The sequence below is a fragment of the Eptatretus burgeri genome, chromosome 6 (assembly GCF_056783735.1).
Source record: "Eptatretus burgeri isolate ZD-2024b chromosome 6, Ebu_testis_v1, whole genome shotgun sequence".
Lineage (NCBI taxonomy): Eukaryota > Metazoa > Chordata > Myxini > Myxiniformes > Myxinidae > Eptatretus > Eptatretus burgeri.
This window is the reverse complement of record NC_140966.1, coordinates 104122277-104149176: the sequence shown is the minus strand read 5'-3', so window position 1 is coordinate 104149176 and position 26900 is coordinate 104122277. Positions and strand designations below refer to the sequence as shown.

The window sequence follows — 26900 nt, the reverse complement described above, 5'->3', positions numbered from 1 at the left end:
CTGCACGAGGGAAACAGGAGAAACGTCAGCGTAATGGGTAAAGATTTTTGGGTTTAAATAATTCAGGAACACCAGGGAATGTTAGGATGTGCTCGCTGCTTCTGCGATCGATTGCGGTTCGCTCAGCAGATATTTGGGGGGGGGGGGGATTTGTGACTTTAACAAATACGAGCATGAAATTTGGCAGGCTTGTAGAGCATGCCTAAAGAAAACTTTTCAGCTGTAGGGCCATCACTGATTTCCCCTATAACAACAGTAGAAGCCATTTTCCAAGATGGCTGCCACCTAGTTTTATGGAGATTAAAGACACATAATATGCATTTTTTCATCAATAATTAGTCTATTCAGGCCTAATATGGCTTGAAATGCTTGTACAGATGTGAGCAATATGACGAAGTTTGTCTAATGGTAAGGGAAAGAGTTCCAAAAATGAGCAAACAGCACCGCACGACGCTGTTTTCATCAACATTTTGGTCTTTCATTTTCCAGGTTATTCGTCCAGATACTTACAAACCTCTCGAAAACTGCTCTGATGTCTCCGGAGTGGAATTATATACAACATTATCAAATAAAATGTTTCCATATTGACCTTTTTGCCACTTAACCAATCTCACCCACTGCGTTCATGAAAAGTCACAAAATGGCATGGAAGGTCATAAAAATGAGACAGTTAAGTCTCACAATATTCCTCAATTTACATGATATCTTCGAAATATTTTCAAGTGTTTGTGTGTTTGTTTGTGAATTTGTACATTATTCTTTCACGGCCATACTGTAGCACCTCGAGGCCCCGAATTTTGGGAGTATGTACTTCAGTATCTGGGTAAGGTTTTAAGCTACCACATGTTGGCCTTGACCAGTGTTCTGAGGCCACTATAAAGTGTATATTGGGATGTGGGGTCAGGCAGTGCTGCCAAAGGCAAAAGGAAACCACCATTAGGCCAATAACTCCACAGCATTTCAATGTCCAACACATCCAGAAACCACCGCAAGGAAAAGATCAACCAGCCGCGCAGCGCTGGCTATCCTCCTCTCTACCCCCTTATGTACAGGAGGAGGAGGAGGAGATTGGGACCATAATCTGTGCAGAGCGTTGGTGCTGCTTAAGCAGTCTCCTTGGCTATTGGGCACAATCTTGGACACAGTCGCCACTCCAACAATGTAGGCCACTCACAATGTCGCCACTCCGACACAGTATAGCAGCATGCTGGCACTCTTTTTACTGACCTCGGAAGGCTGACAGGTCGAGTTAACCCCACCTGGTATTAATTCAACAGCTGAGCGGGATTTGAACTCAGGACCCTCGGATCCAAAGCCCACTGCCTCAACCATTAAGCCAACACCAGGCATTATGTAGAGTGTGTTCCAAAAACACCTGGACAACTTTGGTTGTTAATATATGTAGTATCACAAATGATATAACGATACCCTTTGTTGGATATTTTACAGAAACTCATAAAGTTTTCTTTACTTCAAGGTCTGGTGGGTTAATGGAAAAGGAAATGGAGACTCCGCAGGAGAAAGCTCAGTGCGTCGAATGGTTCAGAGTCAAGATCCGACACGCAAGTTCAGCATAATTTCCGTACAAGGTATGGAAGGAATCCGCCATTGCGGACACGTATCAGAGAGTGGTACAAGACGTTTAAGGAGACTTAAAGTTATCACAAACAGAAAAGTACCGGTCAACCAAGCACAAGGGAAGAAAACGTTGAACGAGTGCATGAATTATTTCAACAAAGTCCCAGAAAATCAATTTGACATGCATCTCGAGAGAACTGGGACTCCCAACCACTACTGTACACAGGATTTTGCAGAAAAGATTGAAGCTTTATGCGCATAATGTGCAGATTCTGCAGGCACTCAAACCAAATGACTGACCCAAGCTCCATCGCATCGCATCGACAATGACTAAGATTACTTGAAAATGGTCATGTTCACAGACGAAGCTTGCTTTCTTGCATAGGGGAAGGTCAACCGGCACAATGTGAAGATCTGAGGCTCTGAAAACTCCCACCTGGTAATTGAACACATACGTGACAGTCCAAAGGTCAATGCGCGGTCGTGGCCTTCTCCATGACCACTTGGTGAGTCCGTTTTTCTTTGCGGAGGATACAGTGACCTCAGAAATTTAGATGAACATGTTGGAAGGATTCGCCTTCCCACAGATTGAAGACCTGCCACCCAATATCATTTTTCAACAGGACGGTGCTCCCCCTCATGCGCCTTAGTCGTTTGAACCGTACTGAATGAAAAATTTCCAGCTTGCTGGATTAGCCGAGAAGGACCACTCGCCTGGCCTCCACAATTATCAGACATAATCCCCCTTGATATTTTTTTCTGTGGTGTTTTGTCAAAGATGGCTGTAACATCAAGGTGGCAAACCCACTGGATCTACATTCTCGGATCGCAGCTGCATGCGCCACTAGTGGACGCAATAACTCATGTACCGCCTTGATGTCCTGCGCCGGACAAACGAAGCTCCCTTCGAAGTGTATTGATGGTGTGCACAAAACTTTATGAGTTTCTGTATCATATAAACCAAAGGGTATCACATCATTTGTGTTTCTAAACATATTAATCACCAAAGTTGTCCGAGTCTTTTTGGAACACCCTGTATAATCGTGCCAACTAAGCATGTGGTTCAGAAAAAAAAAACTACGTAATGACTTTGATATCGTCATCTTGACCTGTTAATAACATTGTTTGTCCCAGTTACATGAATGGTGATAACACAGTGCTATTAAAACCATATTTTTGTTCCATGCATGCAGTGTTCTAATATTCTTCATTTCCTTTAGTCCAGGTTTTAAGCTCCTCATATTGGAGGAATTGTTCACATTGTGATACAAGCACCAAATTTGGTGGAGTGGTAGAGTATCACTCTCTGGTCAATATAAGCTAGGGAGACATTTCCAATATTGTCTCTGGTTGCTATGGCAACCATTTTTCTCTTTTCAGCAAATCTGGCCGAAAAGCCCGGTTTGGGATTTATGTTATTGTGCTCTATACATGTTCAAAATGATCTGATATGCAAGTGTTTGGTAACAAAATGACCAGAATTACAAGGGCTACTAGATGCTAATAATCAAGTCATTTCACGAAGGTTTGTGTGAAAATATATTGAAAAACGTGATTTTTTCGTACAAAATTTGCTTCGTTTTTGCAGCGGACGTGACATTAAAAATGTAATTACTCAAAAAAGTTATTGCTTATTTTCCAATTTAAGCACATCATACTCACCCATATTATTAGTGCTAAATGAGGATGTATAAAACATTAAATTTAGCTGAGATCTCCCAATGAGATTTATCATAATGTAACATTACCCCCCAATGATGTAATTATTGTCTGCGACTGCGTATTTTTATTGGGTTTTTGCTTGTAGGTATTAGTGCACATTTATATGTGGCTTATGCATGTTATATTACATCCACAGATCATTCGTATTCACTATTTCAATTCTGTTTCAGGAAAAAGGGGACATGAATGGCGTTTTATTGTGATAGATTGCATTTTAATTTCAGGTATTATTTGAACATACATGACCTTCACGAAATTGCTTGCAAAATTGTGCACTTCTGTTTTCTGTTACACACAGCCTGGTGTTGGCTTAGTGGTTAGGGTGGCGGCTTGGGATCCCAGGGTCCTGAGTTCAAGCCCCGTTGGCTGCTGAATTAACACCAGGGGGTTGACTCAGCCTGTCATCCTTCCGAGGTCGGCGAAATGAGTGCCAGTGTACTGGTCCCGGTGTATGCCCCGGTTAGAATAGGTGTACCATATCCCTGTGTGTCGTAAGAGGCGACCAGGGTTGGCGTCAGGAAGGGCATCCGGCCATAAAACATTGCCTCAAGAAAAAGCCAAACCCCTGCACAGCAGGGAAAAATGGCTGTAAAAACGGTCATTTTTTATTTTGTTTTCTGTTACACACAGGTGACAAGTCATGCATATGGTGATGGAGGTATTTCCACAACAACTGTTGTCTTCTCGTTCTTCAGTCGTCCATCTTCGAGCTTTGTGGTGTGTGTACTAACAACTGTAGAATTCTTCGAGAACTTCTTTAACTGTAGTCAATTTTCTGCTCAGCAAATACTGTGTGCTTATATGCTTGGTTGTGGTACCAAACCTGACTATTAAACATGTCTAAGCGGTGTAAACTCATGGAGGCACACGTGGCCACGCCAACAGCAAGTACCTCTGTAGAATCTCATCACGTCGTTTCAAACTGGAAACTCTGTGTTATCTGCCAGGATGACACAAGTGGTGAATCCCTCATATGTCCCGCTACGTCTAAGCACCCAGGTGCCGGTCGAGGGTGTTCATCATTGGCCAAAAATATCGAACAATTTGCTGAAATTGGTGCGCTACCTGAGACCATCAATGTTGCGAGACTGGATGAAGGTAGCGGCATCGAGGCAACCATCAAGGAACACCAAGCTGTATGGCACAAATCTTGTGTGCTAAAGTACAACAACACCCAACTGACACGTGTGCAGAAAAGGAAATATTCTGAAGGCGACATGTTTCACTCTTCCAGCCCAGTCAAAACAAGATCAAACTTTACCAAACATGATGCTTCCAAGGGAGATGTATGCTTTTTCTGTGACCATGCTTTGAGTGCCAAAGATCTACGGAAGGTGATGACAGACGTGGACAATCGTATTCGAAGATGTGCCACAGAACTTAATGACACCTTACTTCTCGCTAAGCTAGCTGATGGTGATATGTTTGCTTGAGATGCACTTTACCACCCAAAATGCTTGGCAGCATTGTACAACCGCACCAGAGCTCATGGTAGTGGTTCCTGTGATCAACAACCGGATAATGCAGTTGAATCAATTGCACTGGCTGAGTTCGTTGCATACATAGAAGACTGCCGATCAACTGGGCTAACGTCACCAGTCTTCAAGCTGGCAGACCTTGGAAAGATGTTCAGCGCACGTCTGCAGCAGTTCGACCCAAGCCCCCGCGGCCGCGTCAACACCACTCGACTCAAAAACAGATTACTGAACCATATTCCAGATCTACGAACCCATACCCAAGGCCGAGACATTTTTGATGATGTTCGATCAGGACATAGGTAGGTACATGAAACCAAAAACATAGGTAATTATTAAATTCAAGCTCTACATACCCACGTATGTTGTAATTGAAATGTATCATTCCTTTGTTCTACTTTCCCTTTAGGTGATGCTATCAAGCAAGCCTGTATGACTGACTCCGACAATGACGCCATTCATTCAATGAGGGCTGCACAAGTGGTTCGTCGACACTTGTGTAACATGTCTAGTACGTTTGATGGATCATTCGACGCTGATTGCCAGGAGAAGTCCATTCCCAACACATTACTAGCGTTAGTGAAGATGGTTCTGGAGGGTTCTAGCATCGAAGATCAGTCGCAATGTTGTAGGAACACAGCTGCCTTAACAATTTCTCAATTGTTGGCATTCAACTTTGTAAAACGTGATCGCAAAACTTCAACATCATCTGTTCGACACAACACTGACCGTGAAACCCCACTCCCAATATACCTTGGACTGTTAATCCATGCACACACAAGAAAAAGGGAGCTCGTAGAAACACTGCATGACAGGGGCCTCAGTATCTCCTACAAGCGAATTCTTGGCATCTCAACAGCACTTGCAAACAGTGTGTGTAGAGTGTTCGAAAAAGATCATGTCGTATATCCACCAAAGCTAAGGAGCAACCTATTTACAACTGGAGCAGGAGACAACGTTGATCACAACCCTAGTTCAACAACAGCAACCGATTCATTCCATGGAACGGCAATCTCCCTCATGCAGCACCCAAGTGAATCTGAATCTGGTGGTGATCGTGGGAAACTGCTGTTAGCTGAAGACCACAAATCATCGATGAGGGTGCCTCCACTACCGTCTTTCTACACAGACATTCCACCAGCCATACTGAGGACCAATGAACCCACAGCAACCCCTGATCTCCAAGTCGCACCCATTGATCCCAATGTTGATCTAGAAGCACACCAGGATAACTATACGTGGCTCGACAACGTAGAAGAACTCGTAGTGACAGATGATGTGGACGATACAGCTAACGCTTCCTGGGCCGCACAACATGCATCAGAGTTGCCCGACAAACACCAGCCACACACCCTTATTGCCTTGCTGCCATTGTTTTGCGAAAATGCAAACTCCACAGCAATGATTCTGCATGCTATGAATGTCGTCAAGTCAGCCACAGAGCATCTCAACCCTGGACAAACACCAGTCCTCACTATGGATCAACCCCTCTATGCGAGAGCTAAACAAATCCAGTGGAACTGGCTTGATACTCATGGCGAGGACCACTATATTGTGATGTTTGGAGGACTTCACATTGAGATTGCAGCACTAAGGGCACTGGGCTGTTGGCTGGACAAAAGTGGATGGACGGCAGCTATAGTGCAAGCAAACATCACATCTTCTGGAAAGGCCAACTCATTCCTGACTGCATCTAATGTGAAGCGAACACGTGTGGCGCATGAAATCACAGCTGCTAGTCTGTACATCCTTCAAAGAATGGCGAACAATAATATGTTCGGTCGCTTGATGGGGCTGACACTCCAACAGATTTCAACACCTGGTGCTCTGAAAACTACGACCAATACCCACAGTTCAGATTTTGGGCCATGACGTTACAATTTGAACTGAAGTTGCTGCAGTTCATTAGGTCACTTCGGGAGGGAAACTTCGCTCTGTACATCGACTCATTGGAACAGCTCATGCCATGGTTCTTTGCCCTTGATCGTGTGCACTACTCGAGATGGGTCCCATTTCACATCCGAGACATGAAAGAGTTGGCTGTGAGAAATCCTGAAATCCACAGGGCATTTCTGAATGGCAGTTTCGTGGTTCACAAGACGTCAAGAAAGTTCTCCGGTATTGCTCTTGACCAGGTGCACGAGCAGCTTAATGATCTTATAAAGAGAGATGGAGGAGCTGTAGGACTGACAGAAAATCCAAGTGCACTTCTCCGTTGGGCGATTGCAGGACCCGAAATCGCCCGAGTTATCGAGGAGTTTGAAGCAAGCTCTTGGTTTACTGACACAGCTGAAGATTTCCGACACCACGAACAAGTGTCAGGAACACAACCAAAATTCATCTCTAACGTCAAAGAACTTGCTGCGACTATTGCAGAAATGGGTAATCCCTTTCAAGAAGACAGCACAGATTTGATGACCTTGGATTCAAGGGAAGTCATGAGTGGAACCGTGGTTGAAACCATGAAGAATATCGAGCAGATCGGAAAGAGCCAGTACACACAGTACAAAGAAGAACGTCTGTATCACCACACCAAAGCCATCGCTGAACCGATCAAGAAAAACAACCTACCACTCTTCAATAACCGACCAGCCAAAAATTCCAAGTCAAAGTCCCAGGTCGCATCACTGAAGAACGACTGTATCCTGTTCTCAAGGCTCTACATTGCATGTCAGTCCAGAGATGGGAACCTCGAGGAGTTTTTCAAACATGAGAACCAGGAATGTCCACCAGCCCTATCCCAAACAGGAAACCTTCGAACAGGCAGCAAGGCGGACATCTTGGAGTGCCTCAGCAAGGTTGTACCACCAGTCACAGATGCACCGACGGTCGATGCAAAGGTGCTTGATGGCTCAGTAATTGTCCACTTGCTACAGCCTGGAGCAACGAAGACCTTCCAGGAGTATGCTGACCATATCTTCAAGTCCTACATCCTCTCCCAGCTTGAAAAGGTAGAGCGACTGGATATCGTGTGGGACGTCTACCGACCAGATTCCTTGAAACAAGGAGCACGTGAAAACCGAGGTAAAGGTACGCGGAGGCGCGTCAAGGCAGGTACTGCAATACCCGGCAACTGGGAGAGCTTTTTGCGAGTCAACGACAGCAAGATCGAACTCTTCGACTACTTGGGCAAGTTTATCGTCACAGTTACAGTACCTGGTAAGGAGATCTACAGTACCAATGGTGACACAATTCTCTGTTCGGCAAGCGAAATCAACCGACAACATCTGGAACCATGCTCGCACGAAGAGGCAGATTCGAGAATCATGCTGCACGTGGCTGACCAAGTACGACAGGGACACAAGAGGATCCTCATCAGGACTGTAGACTCCAATTTTGTAGTCTTTGCAGTGGCAACAGCCCAGCAGCTACAATCCGATCTAGAAGAACTGTGGATAGCGTTTGGTACAGCACGACACTACAGATATTTATCTGCACATGCGATGTGTCAGGCACTGGGACCAGACAAATCTGGAGTGTTGCCATTGTTTCACGCATTTACAGAGGTGTGATACTGTCTCTGCATTTGCTGGAAAGGGCAAACGATCTGCTTGGGAAGCGTGGAATGTGTTCCCAGACCTAACCAAAACATTTCTCGGTTTAATGGACCTTCCTCCTGGTGGCAGCATCCCTGGTGATCTAATGACAGACATTGAGCGATTTGTGGTAATTCTCCACCACCGTTCGTCCCAAACATCCAGCGTGAATATGACCAGGAAAGATGTATTCACCAAGAATCCAAAGTCACTCGAATTACTTCCACCAACACAAGCAGCCCTGGAACAACACCTGAGGAGGACTGTGTACCAAGCTGTGTTCTGCTGCGGCCAATCCTTGTTGTCATGTCCAGTACTCCCAAGCCCAGTGGACTGGGGTTGGAAGCGTGATGTGTCCACATGGATTCCGCTGTGGACGACGCTCCCAGAGGCTACGGACACTTGTTATGAGCTTGTACATTGTTCATGCAAGAAAGGGTGCACGAACAGATGCAAATGCAAAAAGGCTAGTTTGACATGTACAGATCTGTGCGGCTGTGCTGGAGATTGCTTCCTACGTGTGTGAATGTGATACATGAATTCCATAAAGTTGTGTACATGGTGAATAACTAAAACATTGAATGCAAAGAGGTGTAAATGCAATACATGAATTGTTAAAATACTAAGGAATACATCAAATTGCAAATATAAATAAATGTACCTAAAGCTATTGCTGGTGTCTGTTTTATGAAAATGTGCAGTCACAAACTATAATGAGATATTTGAGGGCAACATTACATTATGATAAATCTCATTGGGAGATCTCAGCTAAATATAATATTTTATACATCCTCATTTAGCACTCATAATATGGGTGAGTACGATGTGCTTAAATTGGAAAAATAAGCAATAACTTTTTTGAGTAATTACATTTTTAATGTCACGTTCGCTGCAAAAACGAAGCAAATTTTGAACGAAAAAAAATCACGTTTTTCAATATATTTTCACGCAAACCTTCCTGAAATGACATGTGATTATCAGCATCTAGTAGCCCTCGTGATTCTGGTCATTTTGACATCAAACACTTGCATATCAGATCATTATGAACATGTACAGAGCACAATAACATAAATCCCAAACCGGGCTTTTCGGGCAGATTTGCTGAAAAGTGAAAAATGGTTGCCATAGCAACCAGAGACAATATTGGAAATGTCTCCCGAGCTTATATTGACCAGGGAGTGATACTCTACCACTCCACCAAATTTGGTGCTTGTATCACAATGTGAACAATTATTTTGCTTAGAACCTGGACTACTTCTCCATATACAGAACTGAGCCGCGGTTGCTTGTCTGACGATGGATAAGGTGCGTGAAGTGATGGATCCTCAGTCGCCTGGGATGTCGAGGAGTTCTACTCAGTATCATATAGACTGGGACAAATGTTTTCTTTGTTCGGAGGACACATGACAAACACTCCATTTTCTAGCTAATTCAAGATGTGGTACAGACGCGGCAGGCGACAAGAGCACAGCTGACGACCTCCTAGATTTCAGTAAGATTGATCGCTTGCCGAAAACAATCGTCGTCACAACTGAATGTGCGTGAGGGCATGGAGGCAACATTCCGGCAGCACAAAGCCACATATCCCAATTCATGCGGAGCGCAGTTTTACAAAACCAAACTACAACTGGCAGAGAAGAGGAAATATGTGGTGAAGACAACGCTGACGGTTTCAAGAAGTGCACTCGTAAGAGCGTTGGAAAAGGTACATCTTCTGCTGCAACATGTTTGTTGTTTTTTTTTTTAATCCTGAATCGGCAGCTGGAGACTCATTCGGTGAAGCATCAATGTTTGAGCTTGATGTAAATGTCAAGCAGTGTGCTCTCAATTTGCAGGATAAGCCTCGGCTCACAAAACTGAGTGTTGTTGAGTTGTGATTTACGATGGCATCGCAACCGTGGCATTGCATTTGTTGGACTGGTGATCTATATTGAAGAAACCCGAGTGGACAAGAACTTTGAACTGAAATCACCGGGTGTGTTCACTCAACCAGGTTGAAGAACCGATTCCTCGCCTGCTTTCCTGACATGGAAGCCCACAAGCAAGGCCACGATATGGTACTCATTAGCAACGGAGATGTTGCCTCTGCTCGAGAAAAAAGTAATGTGAGCATGATGTGGACAGTGATGGTGTTCATCTCACCAGGGCTGCAAAAACTGTCCGTCGAGACGCGTTCAAAATGGAAACGAGGTTCAGCTTCTCATTTCATAACCAGTGCCAATAGGAGTTGGTGCCAAAATCCCTTTTGTCACTAGTAGCTATGATCCTGAATGGCCCAAACATCATGTAACATGCAAGGAATCAGTCGGTGCTTCGGTCAGTTCTCACCCTCTCGCCATTGCTGATGTTCAACAGTTCTGTTTGCTACCAGGATACAGGTACCGCTACACATGTTGTTTGGCACAGCCAAGACCGAGAAACACCACTGTGTATCTTGGAGTGATGCTCCACATAAAGACTCACAAGCATGACATGGTGAACACTATGTTCAACCTGGGACTGTCCATCTCATATGACTGTGTACTGAACATCTCCACTGATCTTGGAAATAAAATCTCTCAACACCATGAGATGGAGTATATCGTCTGCCCTCCTCAAATCAGAGGTGGCCTCTTCACTACCGCTGCAGTGGACAATATAGACCATATTCCTATCTCTGCAAGTGCACACGACTCATTCCAAGCAATGAAAGCTTGTTGAGAACTCCTGCGAATGAGCTACAAGAAGGACTGCAAGGCACAGTGCAAATGCTTCGAGGCAGCTCTCCAGTGCACCTCCTTGTGTGGTTGTGGTGGAGAATATGCTACAACCGGCGAGAGCTCACCTGCTCTTCGTGAAGGCCACCGTGAGATCTTTAACGTCTACCAATTAGTGCCGGCAGACAGGACACCCAGTTTAACGTCCACCCGAGGGACGGCACACACATTGATGAATCACCCTGCCTGTGAAGCACACAGTTTATAGCGGGGTCGCGATTCGAGCCCGGGCGAGACAGCTTCGAGGCGAGTGTGCATGACTCTCGGCCATCCTGCCAGCTCTATAATCTACTAATTTATGGTCAAATAAGAATGGAATTGTGGCCATTTAAATAAAATAAAAAAAATAAAAAAATAGCGACCATTTCCATCACAGGAAAAATCTGCAATGGTCCTATCGCTGAAAATCTTCCATTGGACGTTTGCCCTGGCTGTGTGACAAATTTGATGCTTGTATAGCCAAGGTCACAATGCTTTCACATATCCACCGGGATAAGTCGAGACTTAACCGAAACTGCTCTCTCAGTTGGAAACAGGGAGGGCATCCCAGGATCGTGACTTTATTGTTGATTTAAATATCCCTTTGTGCAACATGCACGTTCGAATGCAGATGCTGGGGCCTGGTAGAGGCCTCCTTCTGACTGGTTAAGAGTCGCATTAAAATGGCGTGTTGTGGTTACTTGCACAAAACATCAAGTGTCATTCGAGTCTTACGTGCAAACCTCCAGAATGGAAAGACCAGAATAAAAGGGGGTGGGACAGGGGATGGGCAGTGTGTCAAGATGTAAAATACGGCGGGTGCTGAATGATTGCTGGCGTGCGGAGCGAGCCGGAATGGAGGTCCAATTTTCCCGTGTAATGAGAAATTTCCTGGGAGGAACCCCACGTCGACATTCATAACTACATTGACTTCACAATGTTCTATTATACACCGTCATGTGCATCTCTTATCAATACCTTGATAGCATCAATGCCTGGTTGAGGGTACTCAAGCACAGGGATGAAGTCATCAATGTTGATTAGTGCCGATTCGTCTGCTTCAGCACCACGACTCACCACGTAAACCACCTCCTGCAGCAGACTCGTTCCTGCGCCGCCACATACCACAACAAACAACTCAAACTGCTCAGCACAATGGCTCACCATATAGACCAGACTGTGACACCACATAAACAATTTTGTCGTCACTCCTGAACATGAGAGTAGGAGACAGAGGGAGTAGGAGGTTCATCTGAGGAACATAGGTCATTCCATGTCAAATCATCAAAGAATCTGCCGTCATCTCTCAGATTTTTGTAAAACTTTGGAAACCAATTGGGACCCATAAAAAACGGCAAGAACTCAAATATTTTTGCTAACAGCCTCTTAATTAGTGAGATACAGACTAACGAACTTTGGACTAATTATCACGACGTCGCGAATTCAAATGGCCATATCTCTAAAAGTATAACACCTAGAGAGCTGGTTTTGGTGTCATTTTAAAGGTATTTTCATGCCCTATGAATTTGTCTGGGCAACATTTTCCTACCTCCAACCACAAAAAAAGTTATCACAGAATATAAACTTCAATCGTGAATCCCCAAAAAATGTGTCCTTCAAATTTCCTCAAATTCATCCCAGAGGTACCTTATGATGTCAAGAAGCTTCCACATAAATTTTGTGATGGGCACTCCAATAGTTTCTGAGATATGAGCAATAATGTACATGTACATATGGCATATAGGTTCGAAAATCAGCATTTGTAATGTATTATACAATCATTCTAACCGAGCCATGACAGGGAACACAGGGAACGACCATCAATTGCTTTGAAGTATCATATACTTTCATTTTCAACTGGGCCTGAGGGGAAGAAACAAGTGCTGCTGTTGCTGCATTGAAGAGGAAATTGAAAGCCGAAGTCAGGTTAGTGAACACTGTGTACTTGAACTCACTTATTGATTGTATAATACATTACAAATGCTGATTTTCGAACCGAAATGCCATACGTACATGTTCATTATTGCTCATATCTCAGAAACTATTGGAGTGCCCATCACAAAATTTATGTGGAAGCTTCTTGACATCATAAGGTACCTCTGGGATGAATTTGAGGAAATTTGAAGGATATATTTTTTGGGGATTCACGATTGAAGTTTATATTTAGTGATAACTTTTTTGTGGTTGGAGGTAGGAAAATGTTGCCCAGAGAAATTCATAGGGCATGAAAATACCTTTAAAATGACACCAAAACCAGCTCTCTAGGTGTTATACTTTTAGAGATATGGCCATTTGAATTCGCGACGTCGTGCTAATTAGTCCAAAGTTCGTTAGTCTGTATCTCACAAATTAAGAGGATGTTAGCAAAAATATTTGAGTTCTTGTCGTTTTTCATGGGTCCCAATTGGTTCCCAAAGTTTTACAAAAATCTGAGAGATGACGGCAGATTCTTTGATGATTTGACATGGAATGACCCAAATGGAGGAGCTGGTAAGGTAAGCATGTGCAAAACAAGGACCTTATGAGAAATCAGTGTTCCTTTACATTAATTAGGACATTAGGCATCCTTTTGAGCATTCCCATCTGGGAGCACTCCACTCATGATGTCGGGATACAGTACCAGGTTTGAATCCCATAAACTGCGTTAATCCGAACATCTTTGTGATTCTTGCAAGTACGTAAGATGACATATCCCACTATACCTTCGTCCCACATGCGATCTGTGTCCAAGCTCATCCATGGGTCTGAGATCATACTAGCCGTCGCATCGCTGATGGATTTAATCAAAAGACAGCATGTTGCACTTCACAAACATATTGCATGTCTATCTGTGAGTCGCAATGAGGATGAAACAAACTTAAACTATGAGGGCACTCGCGAGAGCGCATACCTCCGCCACATAATGCCTCATCCACGAGAACATATCGGGCCCAATACATTTTTGACATATCGTGCTATATAATCGTTTTTGAGCCCCATCACTCAATGATGAAGAATCACTTAAAAAATAAATAATTCTCATATCCAGATCCGGATTCGGATCTTCGCCAAAATCTAATCAATTCGTCCTTGTCACACACCCAACGAGTCCACCAAGTTTCATCCGAATCCGTCCACACCTTTTTTAGATATCCTGCACACAGACAGACAAATACACACACACACACACACACACACACACACACACATACACACACACACACACACACACACACACACACACACACACACACACACACACACACACACACACACACACACACACACACACACACACACACACGTTTATCCTGTTAGTACAGTATTACATTACTGTATAAATATGAAGACAAAGGAAAACACAATATCTGCATCCCGGCATCATGAGCTCATCAGGGAACATCAAACGGATTATGAGCCATCTTGACTTGGCACAAGAGGTGATGGATAATACGTTTTATTACAGTATAATAATTGGGATGATAATTATATACTGAAGTTTAAACTTCTTAATAATTATCCCTCAGGTGTACTTCTCTCTCCGAATGATCAATAATTATCATCGACCTCCGTCTTCATGAATCAATCCCATGGAACTTAGACGTTGTGCTGTCGGTTCTCCCATTTAACCTCCAGATTCCCCAAACCAGGTAAAACGAAAACCATAGCAACGGCCCCAAGATAACCAGAGCAATGCTCCCAAGATAACCATAGCAACGGCCCCAAGATAACCATAGCAACGGCCCCAAGATAACCAGAGCAATGCTCCCAAGATAACCATAGCAACGGCCCCAAGAAAACCATAGCAACACCCGCAAGATAACCATAGCAACGCCCCCAAAATAACCATAGCAACGCCCCCAAGATAACCATAGCAACGTCCCCAAGATAACCATAATAACGTCCCCAAGATAACCATAACAACGTCCCCAAGATAACCACAGCAACACCCCCAAGATAACCATAACAACGTCCCCAAATCTCTCCACAAAGCTTTCGTTGACTGGCAATAATTACAAGTGATGTTCAGGTAAACGGGAAAAGAAAATCCCACGTCGACATCAGTGTCAAAATGTGAGTTAGTAATTGACAAGGAGCGAAATGTGTTTTCTGTTTTTACAGATTTGTCGTATTAAACGGTGGAAGAATGGACAAACTCACAGTTCGAGAGTGGATGATCACAGACTCATACTTCGAGAGTGGATGATCACAGACTCACAGTTCGAGAGTGGATGATCACAGACTAACAGTTCGAGAGTGGATGATCACAGACTCATACTTCGAGAATGGATGATCACAGACTCACAGTTCGAGAGTGGATGATCACAGACTCACAGTTCGAGAGTGGGTGATCACAGACTCACAGTTCGAGAGTGGATGATCACAGACTCACAGTTCGAGAGTGGGTGATCACAGACTCACAGTTCGAGAGTGGATGATCACAGACTCACAGTTCGAGAATGGATGATCACAGACTCACAGTTCGAGAGTGGATGATCACAGACTCACAGTCGAGAATGGATGATCACAGACTCACAGTTCGAGAGTGGATGATCACAGAGTCACAGTTCGAGAGTGGATGATCACAGACTCATAGTTCGAGAGTGGATGATCACAGACTCACAGTTCGAGAGTGGATGATCACAGACTCACAGTTCGAGAATGGATGATCACAGACTCACAGTTCGAGAGTGGATGATCACAGACTCACAGTTCGAGAGTGGGTGATCACAGACTCACAGTTCGAGAGTGGATGATCACAGACTCACAGTTCGAGAGTGGATGATCACAGACTCACAGTTCGAGAGTGGATGATCACAGACTCACAGTTCGAGAGTGAGTGATCACAGACTCACAGTTCGAGAATGGATGATCACAGACTCACAGTTCGAGAATGGATGATCACAGACTCACAGTTCGAGAATGGATGATCACAGACTCACAGTTCGAGAGTGGATGATCACAGACTCACAGTTCGAGAGTGGATGATCACAGACTCACAGTTCGAGAGTGGATGATCACAGACTCACAGTTCGAGAATGGATGATCACAGACTCACAGTTCGAGAGTGGATGATCACAGACTCATACTTCGAGAGTGGATGATCACAAACTCACAGTTCGAGAGTGGATGATCACAGACTAACAGTTCGAGAGTGGGTGATCACAGACTCACAGTTCGAGAGTAGATGATCACAGACTCATACTTCGAGAATGGATGATCACAGACTCACAGTTCGAGAGTGGATGATCACAGACTCACAGTTCGAGAGTGGGTGATCACAGACTCACAGTTCGAGAGTGGATGATCACAGACTCACAGTTCGAGAATGGATGATCACAGACTCACAGTTCGAGAGTGGATGATCACAGACTCACAGTTCGAGAGTGGGTGATCACAGACTCACAGTTCGAGAGTGGATGATCACAGACTCACAGTTCGAGAGTGGATGATCACAGACTCATACTTCGAGAGTGGATGATCACAAACTCACAGTTCGAGAGTGGATGATCACAGACTCACAGTTCGAGAATGGATGATCACAGACTCACAGTTCGAGAGTGGATGATCACAGACTCACAGTTCGAGAGTGGATGATCACAGACTCACAGTTCGAGAGTAGATGATCACAGACTCACAGTTCGAGAGTGGGTGATCACAGACTCACAGTTCGAGAGTGGATGATCACAGACTCACAGTTCGAGAATGGATGATCACAGACTCACAGTTCGAGAGTGGATGATCACAGACTCACAGTTCGAGAGTGGGTGATCACAGACTCACAGTTCGAGAATGGATGATCACAGACTCACAGTTCGAGAGTGGATGATCACAGACTCACAGTTCGAGAGTGGGTGATCACAGACTCACAGTTCGAGAGTGGATGATCACAGACTCACAGTTCGAGAGTGGATGATCACAGACTCATACTTCGAGAGTGGATGATCACAAACTCACAGTTCGAGAGTGGATGATCACAGACTCACAGTTCGAGAATGGATGATCACAGACTCACAGTTCGAGAGTGGATGATAACAGACTCACAGTTCGAGAGTGGATGATCACAGACTCACAGTTCGAGAGTGGATGATCACAGACTAACAGTTCGAGAGTGGATGATCACAGACTCACAGTTCGAGAATGGATGATCACAGACTCACAGTTCGAGAGTGGATGATCACAGACTCACAGTTCGAGAATGGATGATCACAGACTCACAGTTCGAGAGTGGATGATCACAGACTAACAGTTCGAGAGTGGATGATCACAGACTCACAGTTCGAGAATGGATGATCACAGACTCACAGTTCGAGAGTGGGTGATCACAGACTAACAGTTCGAGAGTGGATGATCACAGACTCACAGTTCGAGAGTGGATGATCACAGACTCACAGTTCGAGAGTGGATGATCACAGACTCATACTTCGAGAATGGATGATCACAGACTCACAGTTCGAGAGTAGATGATCACAGACTCACAGTTCGAGAATGGATGATCACAGACTCACAGTTCGAGAGTGGATGATCACAGACTCACAGTTCGAGAATGGATGATCACAGACTCACAGTTCGAGAGTGGATGATCACAGACTCACAGTTCGAGAGTGGATGATCACAGACTCACAGTTCGAGAGTGGATGATCACAGACTCACAGTTCGAGTGGATGATCACAGACTCACAGTTCGAGAATGGATGATCACAGACTCACAGTTCGAGAGTGGATGATCACAGACTCACAGTTCGAGAATGGATGATCACAGACTCACAGTTCGAGAGTGGATGATCACAGACTCACAGTTCGAGAGTGGATGATCACAGACTCACAGTTCGAGAGTGGATGATCACAGACTCACAGTTCGAGAGTGGATGATCACAGACTCACAGTTCGAGAATGGATGATCACAGACTCACAGTTCGAGAGTGGATGATCACAGACTCACAGTTCGAGAATGGATGATCACAGACTCACAGTTCGAGAGTGGATGATCACAGACTCACAGTTCCAGAGTGGATGATCACAGACTCACAGTTCGAGAGTGGATGATCACAGACTCACAGTTTGAGAATGGATGATCACAGACTCACAGTTCGAGAGTGGATGATCACAGACTCACAGTTCGAGAGTGGATGATCACAGACTCACAGTTCGAGAATGGATGATCACAGACTCACAGTTCGAGAATGGATGATCACAGACTCACAGTACGAGAGTGGATGATCACAGACTCACAGTTCGAGAATGGATGATCACAGACTCACAGTTCGAGAGTGGATGATCACAGACTCACACTTCGAGAATGGATGATCACAGACTCATACTTCGAGAATAGATGATCACAGACTCATACTTCGAGAATAGATGATCACAGACTCACAGTTCGAGAGTGGATTATCACAGACTCACAGTTCGAGAATGGATGATCACAGACTCACAGTTCGAGAATGGATGATCACAGACTCACAGTTCGAGAGTAGATGATCACAGACTCACAGTTCGAGAGTAGATGATCACAGACTCACAGTTCGAGAATGGATGATCACAGACTCACAGTTCGAGAATGGATGATCACAGACTCACAGTTCGAGAGTGGATGATCACAGACTCACAGTTCGAGAGTGGATGATCACAGACTCACAGTTCGAGAGTGGATGATCACAGACTCACAGTTCGAGATGGATGATCACAGACTCACAGTTCGAGAGTGGATGATCACAGACTCACAGTTCGAGAGTGGATGATCACAGACTAACAGTTCGAGAGTGGATGATCACAGACTCCAGTTCGAGAATGGATGATCACAGACTCACAGTTCGAGAGTGGGTGATCACAGACTAACAGTTCGAGAGTGGATGATCACAGACTCACAGTTCGAGAGTGGATGATCACAGACTCATACTTCGAGAATGGATGATCACAGACTCACAGTTCGAGAGTGGATGATCACAGACTCACAGTTCGAGAGTGGATGATCACAGACTAACAGTTCGAGAGTGGATGATCACAGACTCCAGTTCGAGAATGGATGATCAGAGACTCACAGTTCGAGAGTGGGTGATCACAGACTAACAGTTCGAGAGTGGATGATCACAGACTCACAGTTCGAGAGTGGATGATCACAGACTCATACTTCGAGAATGGATGATCACAGACTCACAGTTCGAGAGTAGATGATCACAGACTCACAGTTCAAGAATGGATGATCACAGACTCACAGTTCGAGAGTGGATGATCACAGACTCACAGTTCGAGAATGGATGATCACAGACTCACAGTTCGAGAGTGGATGATCACAGACTCACAGTTCGAGAGTAGATGATCACAGACTCACAGTTCGAGAATGGATGATCACAGACTCACAGTTCGAGAATGGATGATCACAGACTCACAGTTCGAGAGTGGATGATCACAGACTCACAGTTCGAGAATGGATGATCACAGACTCACAGTTCGAGAGTGGATGATCACAGACTCACAGTTCGAGAGTGGATGATCACAGACTCACAGTTCGAGAGTAGATGATCACAGACTCACAGTTCGAGAATGGATGATCACAGACTCACAGTTCGAGAGTGGATGATCACAGACTCACAGTTCGAGAATGGATGATCACAGACTCACAGTTCGAGAGTGGATGATCACAGACTCACAGTTCGAGAGTGGATGATCACAGACTCACAGTTCGAGAATGGATGATCACAGACTCACAGTTCGAGAGTGGATGATCACAGACTCACAGTTCGAGAATGGATGATCACAGACTCACAGTTCGAGAATGGATGATCACAGACTCACAGTTCGAGAGTGGATGATCACAGACTCACAGTTCGAGAATGGATGATCACAGACTCACAGTTCGAGAGTGGATGATCACAGACTCACAGTTCGAGAGTGGATGATCACAGACTCATACTTCGAGAATGGATGATCACAGACTCACAGTTCGAGAGTAGATGATCACAGACTCACAGTTCGAGAATGGATGATCACAGACTCACAGTTCGAGAGTGGATGATCACAGACTCACAGTTCGAGAATGGATGATCACAGACTAACAGTTCGAGATGGATGATCACAGACTCACAGTTCGAGAGTGGATGATCACAGACTCACAGTTCGAGAGTGGATGATCACAGACTCACAGTTCGAGAATGGATGATCACAGACTCACAGTTCGAGAGTGGATGATCACAGACTAACAGTTCGAGAGTGGATGATCACAGACTCACAGTTCGAGAATGGATGATCACAGACTCACAGTTCGAGAGTGGGTGATCACAGACTAACAGTTCGAGAGTGGATGATCACAGACTCACAGTTCGAGAGTGGATGATCACAGACTCACAGTTCGAGAGTGGATGATCACAGACTCACAGTTCGAGAGTGGATGATCACAGACTCACAGTTCGAGAGTGGATGATCACAGACTCACAGTTCGAGAATGGATGATCACAGACTCACAGTTCGAGAGTGGATGATCACAGACTCACAGTTCGAGAATGGATGATCACAGACTCACAGTTCGAGAGTGGATGATCACAGACTCACAGTTCGAGAGTGGGTGATCACAGACTCACAGTTCGAGAGTGGATGATCACAGACTCACAGTTCGAGAGTGGATGATCACAGACTCACAGTTCGAGAATGGATGATCACAGACTCACAGTTCGAGAGTGGATGATAACAGACTCACAGTTCGAGAGTGGATGATCACAGACTCACAGTTCGAGAGTGGATGATCACAGACTCACAGTTCGAGAGTGGATGATCACAGACTCACAGTTCGAGAGTGGATGATCACAGACTCACAGTTCGAGAGTGGATGATCACAGACTCACAGTTCGAGAATGGATGATCACAGACTCACAGTTCGAGAGTAGATGATCACAGACTCACAGTTCGAGAGTGGATGATCACAGACTCATACTTCGAGAATGGATGATCACAGACTCACAGTTCGAGAATGGATGATCACAGACTCACAGTTCGAGAATGGATGATCACAGACTCACAGTTCGAGAATGGATGATCACAGACTCACAGTTCGAGAGTGGATGATCACAGACTCACAGTTCGAGAGTGGATGATCACAGACTCACAGTTCGAGAGTGGATGATCACAGACTCACAGTTCGAGAATGGATGATCACAGACTCACAGTTCGAGAGTGGATGATCACAGACTCACAGTTCGAGAGTGGGTGATCACAGACTCACAGTTCGAGAGTGGATGATCACAGACTCACAGTTCGAGAGTGGATGATCACAGACTCACAGTTCGAGAGTGGATGATCACAGACTCACAGTTCGAGAGTGGATGATCACAGACTCACAGTTCGAGAATGGATGATCACAGACTCACAGTTCGAGAGTGGATGATCACAGACTCACAGTTCGAGAGTGGATGATCACAGACTCACAGTTCGAGAATGGATGATCACAGACTCACAGTTCGAGAATGGATGATCACAGACTCACAGTTCGAGATGGATGATCACAGACTCACAGTTCGAGAGTGGATGATCACAGACTCACAGTTCGAGAGTGGATGATCACAGACTCCAGTTCGAGAATGGATGATCACAGACTCACAGTTCGAGAGTGGGTGATCACAGACTAACAGTTCGAGAGTGGATGATCACAGACTCACAGTTCGAGAGTGGATGATCACAGACTCATACTTCGAGAATGGATGATCACAGACTCACAGTTCGAGAGTAGATGATCACAGACTCACAGTTCAAGAATGGATGATCACAGACTCACAGTTCGAGAGTGGATGATCACAGACTCACAGTTCGAGAATGGATGATCACAGACTCACAGTTCGAGAGTGGATGATCACAGACTCACAGTTCGAGAGTAGATGATCACAGACTCACAGTTCGAGAATGGATGATCACAGACTAACAGTTCGAGAATGGATGATCACAGACTCACAGTTCGAGAGTGGATGATCACAGACTCACAGTTCGAGAGTGGATGATCACAGACTCATACTTCGAGAATAGATGATCACAGACTCACAATTCGAGAATGGATGATCACAGACTCACAGTTCGAGAATGGATGATCACAGACTCACAGTTCGAGAGTGGATGATCACAGACTCACAGTTCGAGAATGGATTATCACAGACTCACAGTTCGAGAGTGGATGATCACAGGCTCACAGTTCGAGAGTGGATGATCACAAACTCATAGTTCGAGAAGGGATGATCACAGACTCACAGTTCGAGAGTGGATGATCACAGACTCACAGTTCGAGAGTGGATGATCACAGACTCACAGTTCGAGAATGGATGATCACAGACTCACAGTTCGAGAGTGGGTGATCACAGACTAACAGTTCGAGAGTGGATGATCACAGACTCACAGTTCGAGAGTGGATGATCACAGACTCACAGTTCGAGAGTGGATGATCACAGACTCACAGTTCGAGAGTGGATGATCACAGACTCACAGTTCGAGAGTGGATGATCACAGACTCACAGTTCGAGAATGGATGATCACAGACTCACAGTTCGAGAGTGGATGATCACAGACTCACAGTTCGAGAATGGATGATCACAGACTCACAGTTCGAGAGTGGATGATCACAGACTCACAGTTCGAGAGTGGGTGATCACAGACTCACAGTTCGAGAGTGGATGATCACAGACTCACAGTTCGAGAATGGATGATCACAGACTCACAGTTCGAGAATGGATGATCACAGACTCACAGTTCGAGAGTGGATGATAACAGACTCACAGTTCGAGAGTGGATGATCACAGACTCACAGTTCGAGAGTGGATGATCACAGACTCACAGTTCGAGAGTGGATGATCACAGACTCACAGTTCGAGAGTGGATGATCACAGACTCACAGTTCGAGAGTGGATGATCACAGACTCACAGTTCGAGAATGGATGATCACAGACTCACAGTTCGAGAGTAGATGATCACAGACTCACAGTTCGAGAGTGGATGATCACAGACTCATACTTCGAGAATGGATGATCACAGACTCACAGTTCGAGAATGGATGATCACAGACTCACAGTTCGAGAATGGATGATCACAGACTCACAGTTCGAGAATGGATGATCACAGACTCACAGTTCGAGAGTGGATGATCACAGACTCACAGTTCGAGAGTGGATGATCACAGACTCACAGTTCGAGAGTGGATGATCACAGACTCACAGTTCGAGAATGGATGATCACAGACTCACAGTTCGAGAGTGGATGATCACAGACTCACAGTTCGAGAGTGGGTGATCACAGACTCACAGTTCGAGAGTGGATGATCACAGACTCACAGTTCGAGAGTGGATGATCACAGACTCACAGTTCGAGAGTGGATGATCACAGACTCACAGTTCGAGAGTGGATGATCACAGACTCACAGTTCGAGAATGGATGATCACAGACTCACAGTTCGAGAGTGGATGATCACAGACTCACAGTTCGAGAGTGGATGATCACAGACTCACAGTTCGAGAGTGGATGATCACAGACTCACAGTTCGAGAATGGATGATCACAGACTCACAGTTCGAGAGTGGATGATCACAGACTCACAGTTCGAGAGTGGGTGATCACAGACTCACAGTTCGAGAGTGGATGATCACAGACTCACAGTTCGAGAGTGGGTGATCACAGACTCACAGTTCGAGAGTGGATGATCACAGACTCACAGTTCGAGAGTGGATGATCACAGACTCACAGTTCGAGAGTGGATGATCACAGACTCCAGTTCGAGAATGGATGATCACAGACTCATACTTCGAGAATGGATGATCACAGACTCACAGTTCGAGAGTAGATGATCACAGACTCACAGTTCAAGAATGGATGATCACAGACTCACAGTTCGAGAGTGGATGATCACAGACTCACAGTTCGAGAATGGATGATCACAGACTCACAGTTCGAGAGTGGATGATCACAGACTCACAGTTCGAGAGTGGATGATCACAGACTCACAGTTCGAGAGTGGATGATCACAGACTCACAGTTCGAGAATGGATGATCACAGACTCACAGTTCGAGAATGGATGATCACAGACTCACAGTTCGAGAATGGATGATCACAGACTCACAGTTCGAGAGTGGATGATCACAGACTCACAGTTCGAGAGTGGATGATCACAGACTCACAGTTCGAGAGTAGATGATCACAGACTCACAGTTCGAGAATGGATGATCACAGACTCACAGTTCGAGAGTGGATGATCACAGACTCACAGTTCGAGAATGGATGATCACAGACTCACAGTTCGAGAGTGGATGATCACAGACTCACAGTTCGAGAGTGGATGATCACAGACTCACAGTTCGAGAGTGGATGATCACAGACTCACAGTTCGAGAGTGGATGATCACAGACTCACAGTTCGAGAATGGATGATCACAGACTCACAGTTCGAGAGTGGATGATCACAGACTCACAGTTCGAGAGTGGATGATCACAGACTCACAGTTCGAGAGTGGATGATCACAGACTCACAGTTCGAGAATGGATGATCACAGACTCACAGTTCGAGAGTGGATGATCACAGACTCACAGTTCGAGAGTGGGTGATCACAGACTCACAGTTCGAGAGTGGATGATCACAGACTCACAGTTCGAGAGTGGGTGATCACAGACTCACAGTTCGAGAGTGGATGATCACAGACTCACAGTTCGAGAGTGGATGATCACAGACTCACAGTTCGAGAGTGGATGATCACAGACTCCAGTTCGAGAATGGATGATCACAGACTCATACTTCGAGAATGGATGATCACAGACTCACAGTTCGAGAGTAGATGATCACAGACTCACAGTTCAAGAATGGATGATCACAGACTCACAGTTCGAGAGTGGATGATCACAGACTCACAGTTCGAGAATGGATGATCACAGACTCACAGTTCGAGAGTGGATGATCACAGACTCACAGTTCGAGAGTGGATGATCACAGACTCACAGTTCGAGAGTGGATGATCACAGACTCACAGTTCGAGAATGGATGATCACAGACTCACAGTTCGAGAATGGATGATCACAGACTCACAGTTCGAGAATGGATGATCACAGACTCACAGTTCGAGAGTGGATGATCACAGACTCACAGTTCGAGAGTGGATGATCACAGACTCACAGTTCGAGAGTAGATGATCACAGACTCACAGTTCGAGAATGGATGATCACAGACTCACAGTTCGAGAGTGGATGATCACAGACTCACAGTTCGAGAATGGATGATCACAGACTCACAGTTCGAGAGTGGATGATCACAGACTCACAGTTCGAGAGTGGATGATCACAGACTCACAGTTCGAGAGTGGATGATCACAGACTCACAGTTCGAGAGTGGATGATCACAGACTCACAGTTCGAGAATGGATGATCACAGACTCACAGTTCGAGAATGGATGATCACAGACTCACAGTTCGAGAGTGGATGATCACAGACTCACAGTTCGAGAATGGATGATCACAGACTCACAGTTCGAGAGTAGATGATCACAGACTCACAGTTCGAGAGTGGATGATCACAGACTCATACTTCGAGAATGGATGATCACAGACTCACAGTTCGAGAGTAGATGATCACAGACTCACAGTTCGAGAATGGATGATCACAGACTCACAGTTCGAGAGTGGATGATCACAGACTCACAGTTCGAGAATGGATGATCACAGACTAACAGTTCGAGATGGATGATCACAGACTCACAGTTCGAGAGTGGATGATCACAGACTCACAGTTCGAGAGTGGATGATCACAGACTCACAGTTCGAGAATGGATGATCACAGACTCACAGTTCGAGAGTGGATGATCACAGACTAACAGTTCGAGAGTGGATGATCACAGACTCACAGTTCGAGAATGGATGATCACAGACTCACAGTTCGAGAGTGGGTGATCACAGACTAACAGTTCGAGAGTGGATGATCACAGACTCACAGTTCGAGAGTGGATGATCACAGACTCATACTTCGAGAATGGATGATCACAGACTCACAGTTCGAGAGTAGATGATCACAGACTCACAGTTCGAGAATGGATGATCACAGACTCACAGTTCGAGAGTGGATGATCACAGACTCACAGTTCGAGAATGGATGATCACAGACTCACAGTTCGAGAGTGGATGATCACAGACTCACAGTTCGAGAATGGATGATCACAGACTCACAGTTCGAGAGTAGATGATCACAGACTCACAGTTCGAGAATGGATGATCACAGACTCACAGTTCGAGAGTGGATGATCACAGACTCACAGTTCGAGAATGGATGATCACAGACTCACAGTTCGAGAGTGGATGATCACAGACTCACAGTTCGAGAGTGGATGATCACAGACACACAGTTCGAGAGTAGATGATCACAGACTCACAGGTCGAGAATGGATGATCACAGACTCACAGTTCGAGAGTGGATGATCACAGACTCACAGTTCGAGAATGGATGATCACAGACTCACAGTTCGAGAGTGGATGATCACAGACTCACAGTTCCAGAGTGGATGATCACAGACTCACAGTTCGAGAGTGGATGATCACAGACTCACAGTTTGAGAATGGATGATCACAGACTCACAGTTCGAGAGTGGATGATCACAGACTCACAGTTCGAGAATGGATGATCACAGACTCACAGTTCGAGAATGGATGATCACAGACTCACAGTACGAGAGTGGATGATCACAGACTCACAGTTCGAGAATGGATGATCACAGACTCACAGTTCGAGAGTGGATGATCACAGACTCACACTTCGAGAATGGATGATCACAGACTCATACTTCGAGAATAGATGATCACAGACTCATACTTCGAGAATAGATGATCACAGACTCACAGTTCGAGAGTGGATTATCACAGACTCACAGTTCGAGAA

At 45.1% G+C, this 26900-nt stretch overlaps 1 protein-coding gene and 1 long non-coding RNA gene across 6 annotated transcripts in view; both read right to left on the bottom strand.

The window, feature by feature from the left end:
* SULT4A1 (sulfotransferase family 4A member 1) overlaps nt 1-26900 on the bottom strand; it is a 60556-nt gene that overhangs the window by 9984 nt on the left and 23672 nt on the right. For 4 of the 5 annotated variants that reach the window (XM_085887021.1, XM_085887016.1, XM_085887018.1 and 1 more), the window contains one exon: nt 12025-12155. The exons of the other annotated variant lie outside the window; for it this stretch is intronic. In XM_085887021.1, the coding sequence (XP_085743147.1) occupies nt 12025-12155 (131 nt within the window). The remainder of the gene's footprint in view (nt 1-12024; nt 12156-26900) is intronic. 5 annotated transcript variants of the gene reach the window in all.
* Nucleotides 26-6533, bottom strand: LOC147025516 (uncharacterized). The gene is made up of 3 exons (XR_015059651.1): nt 4562-6533; nt 4366-4434; nt 26-4240 (listed from the first exon to the last, which is right to left on the bottom strand). It is a non-coding gene; the product is annotated as an uncharacterized LOC147025516 (long non-coding RNA).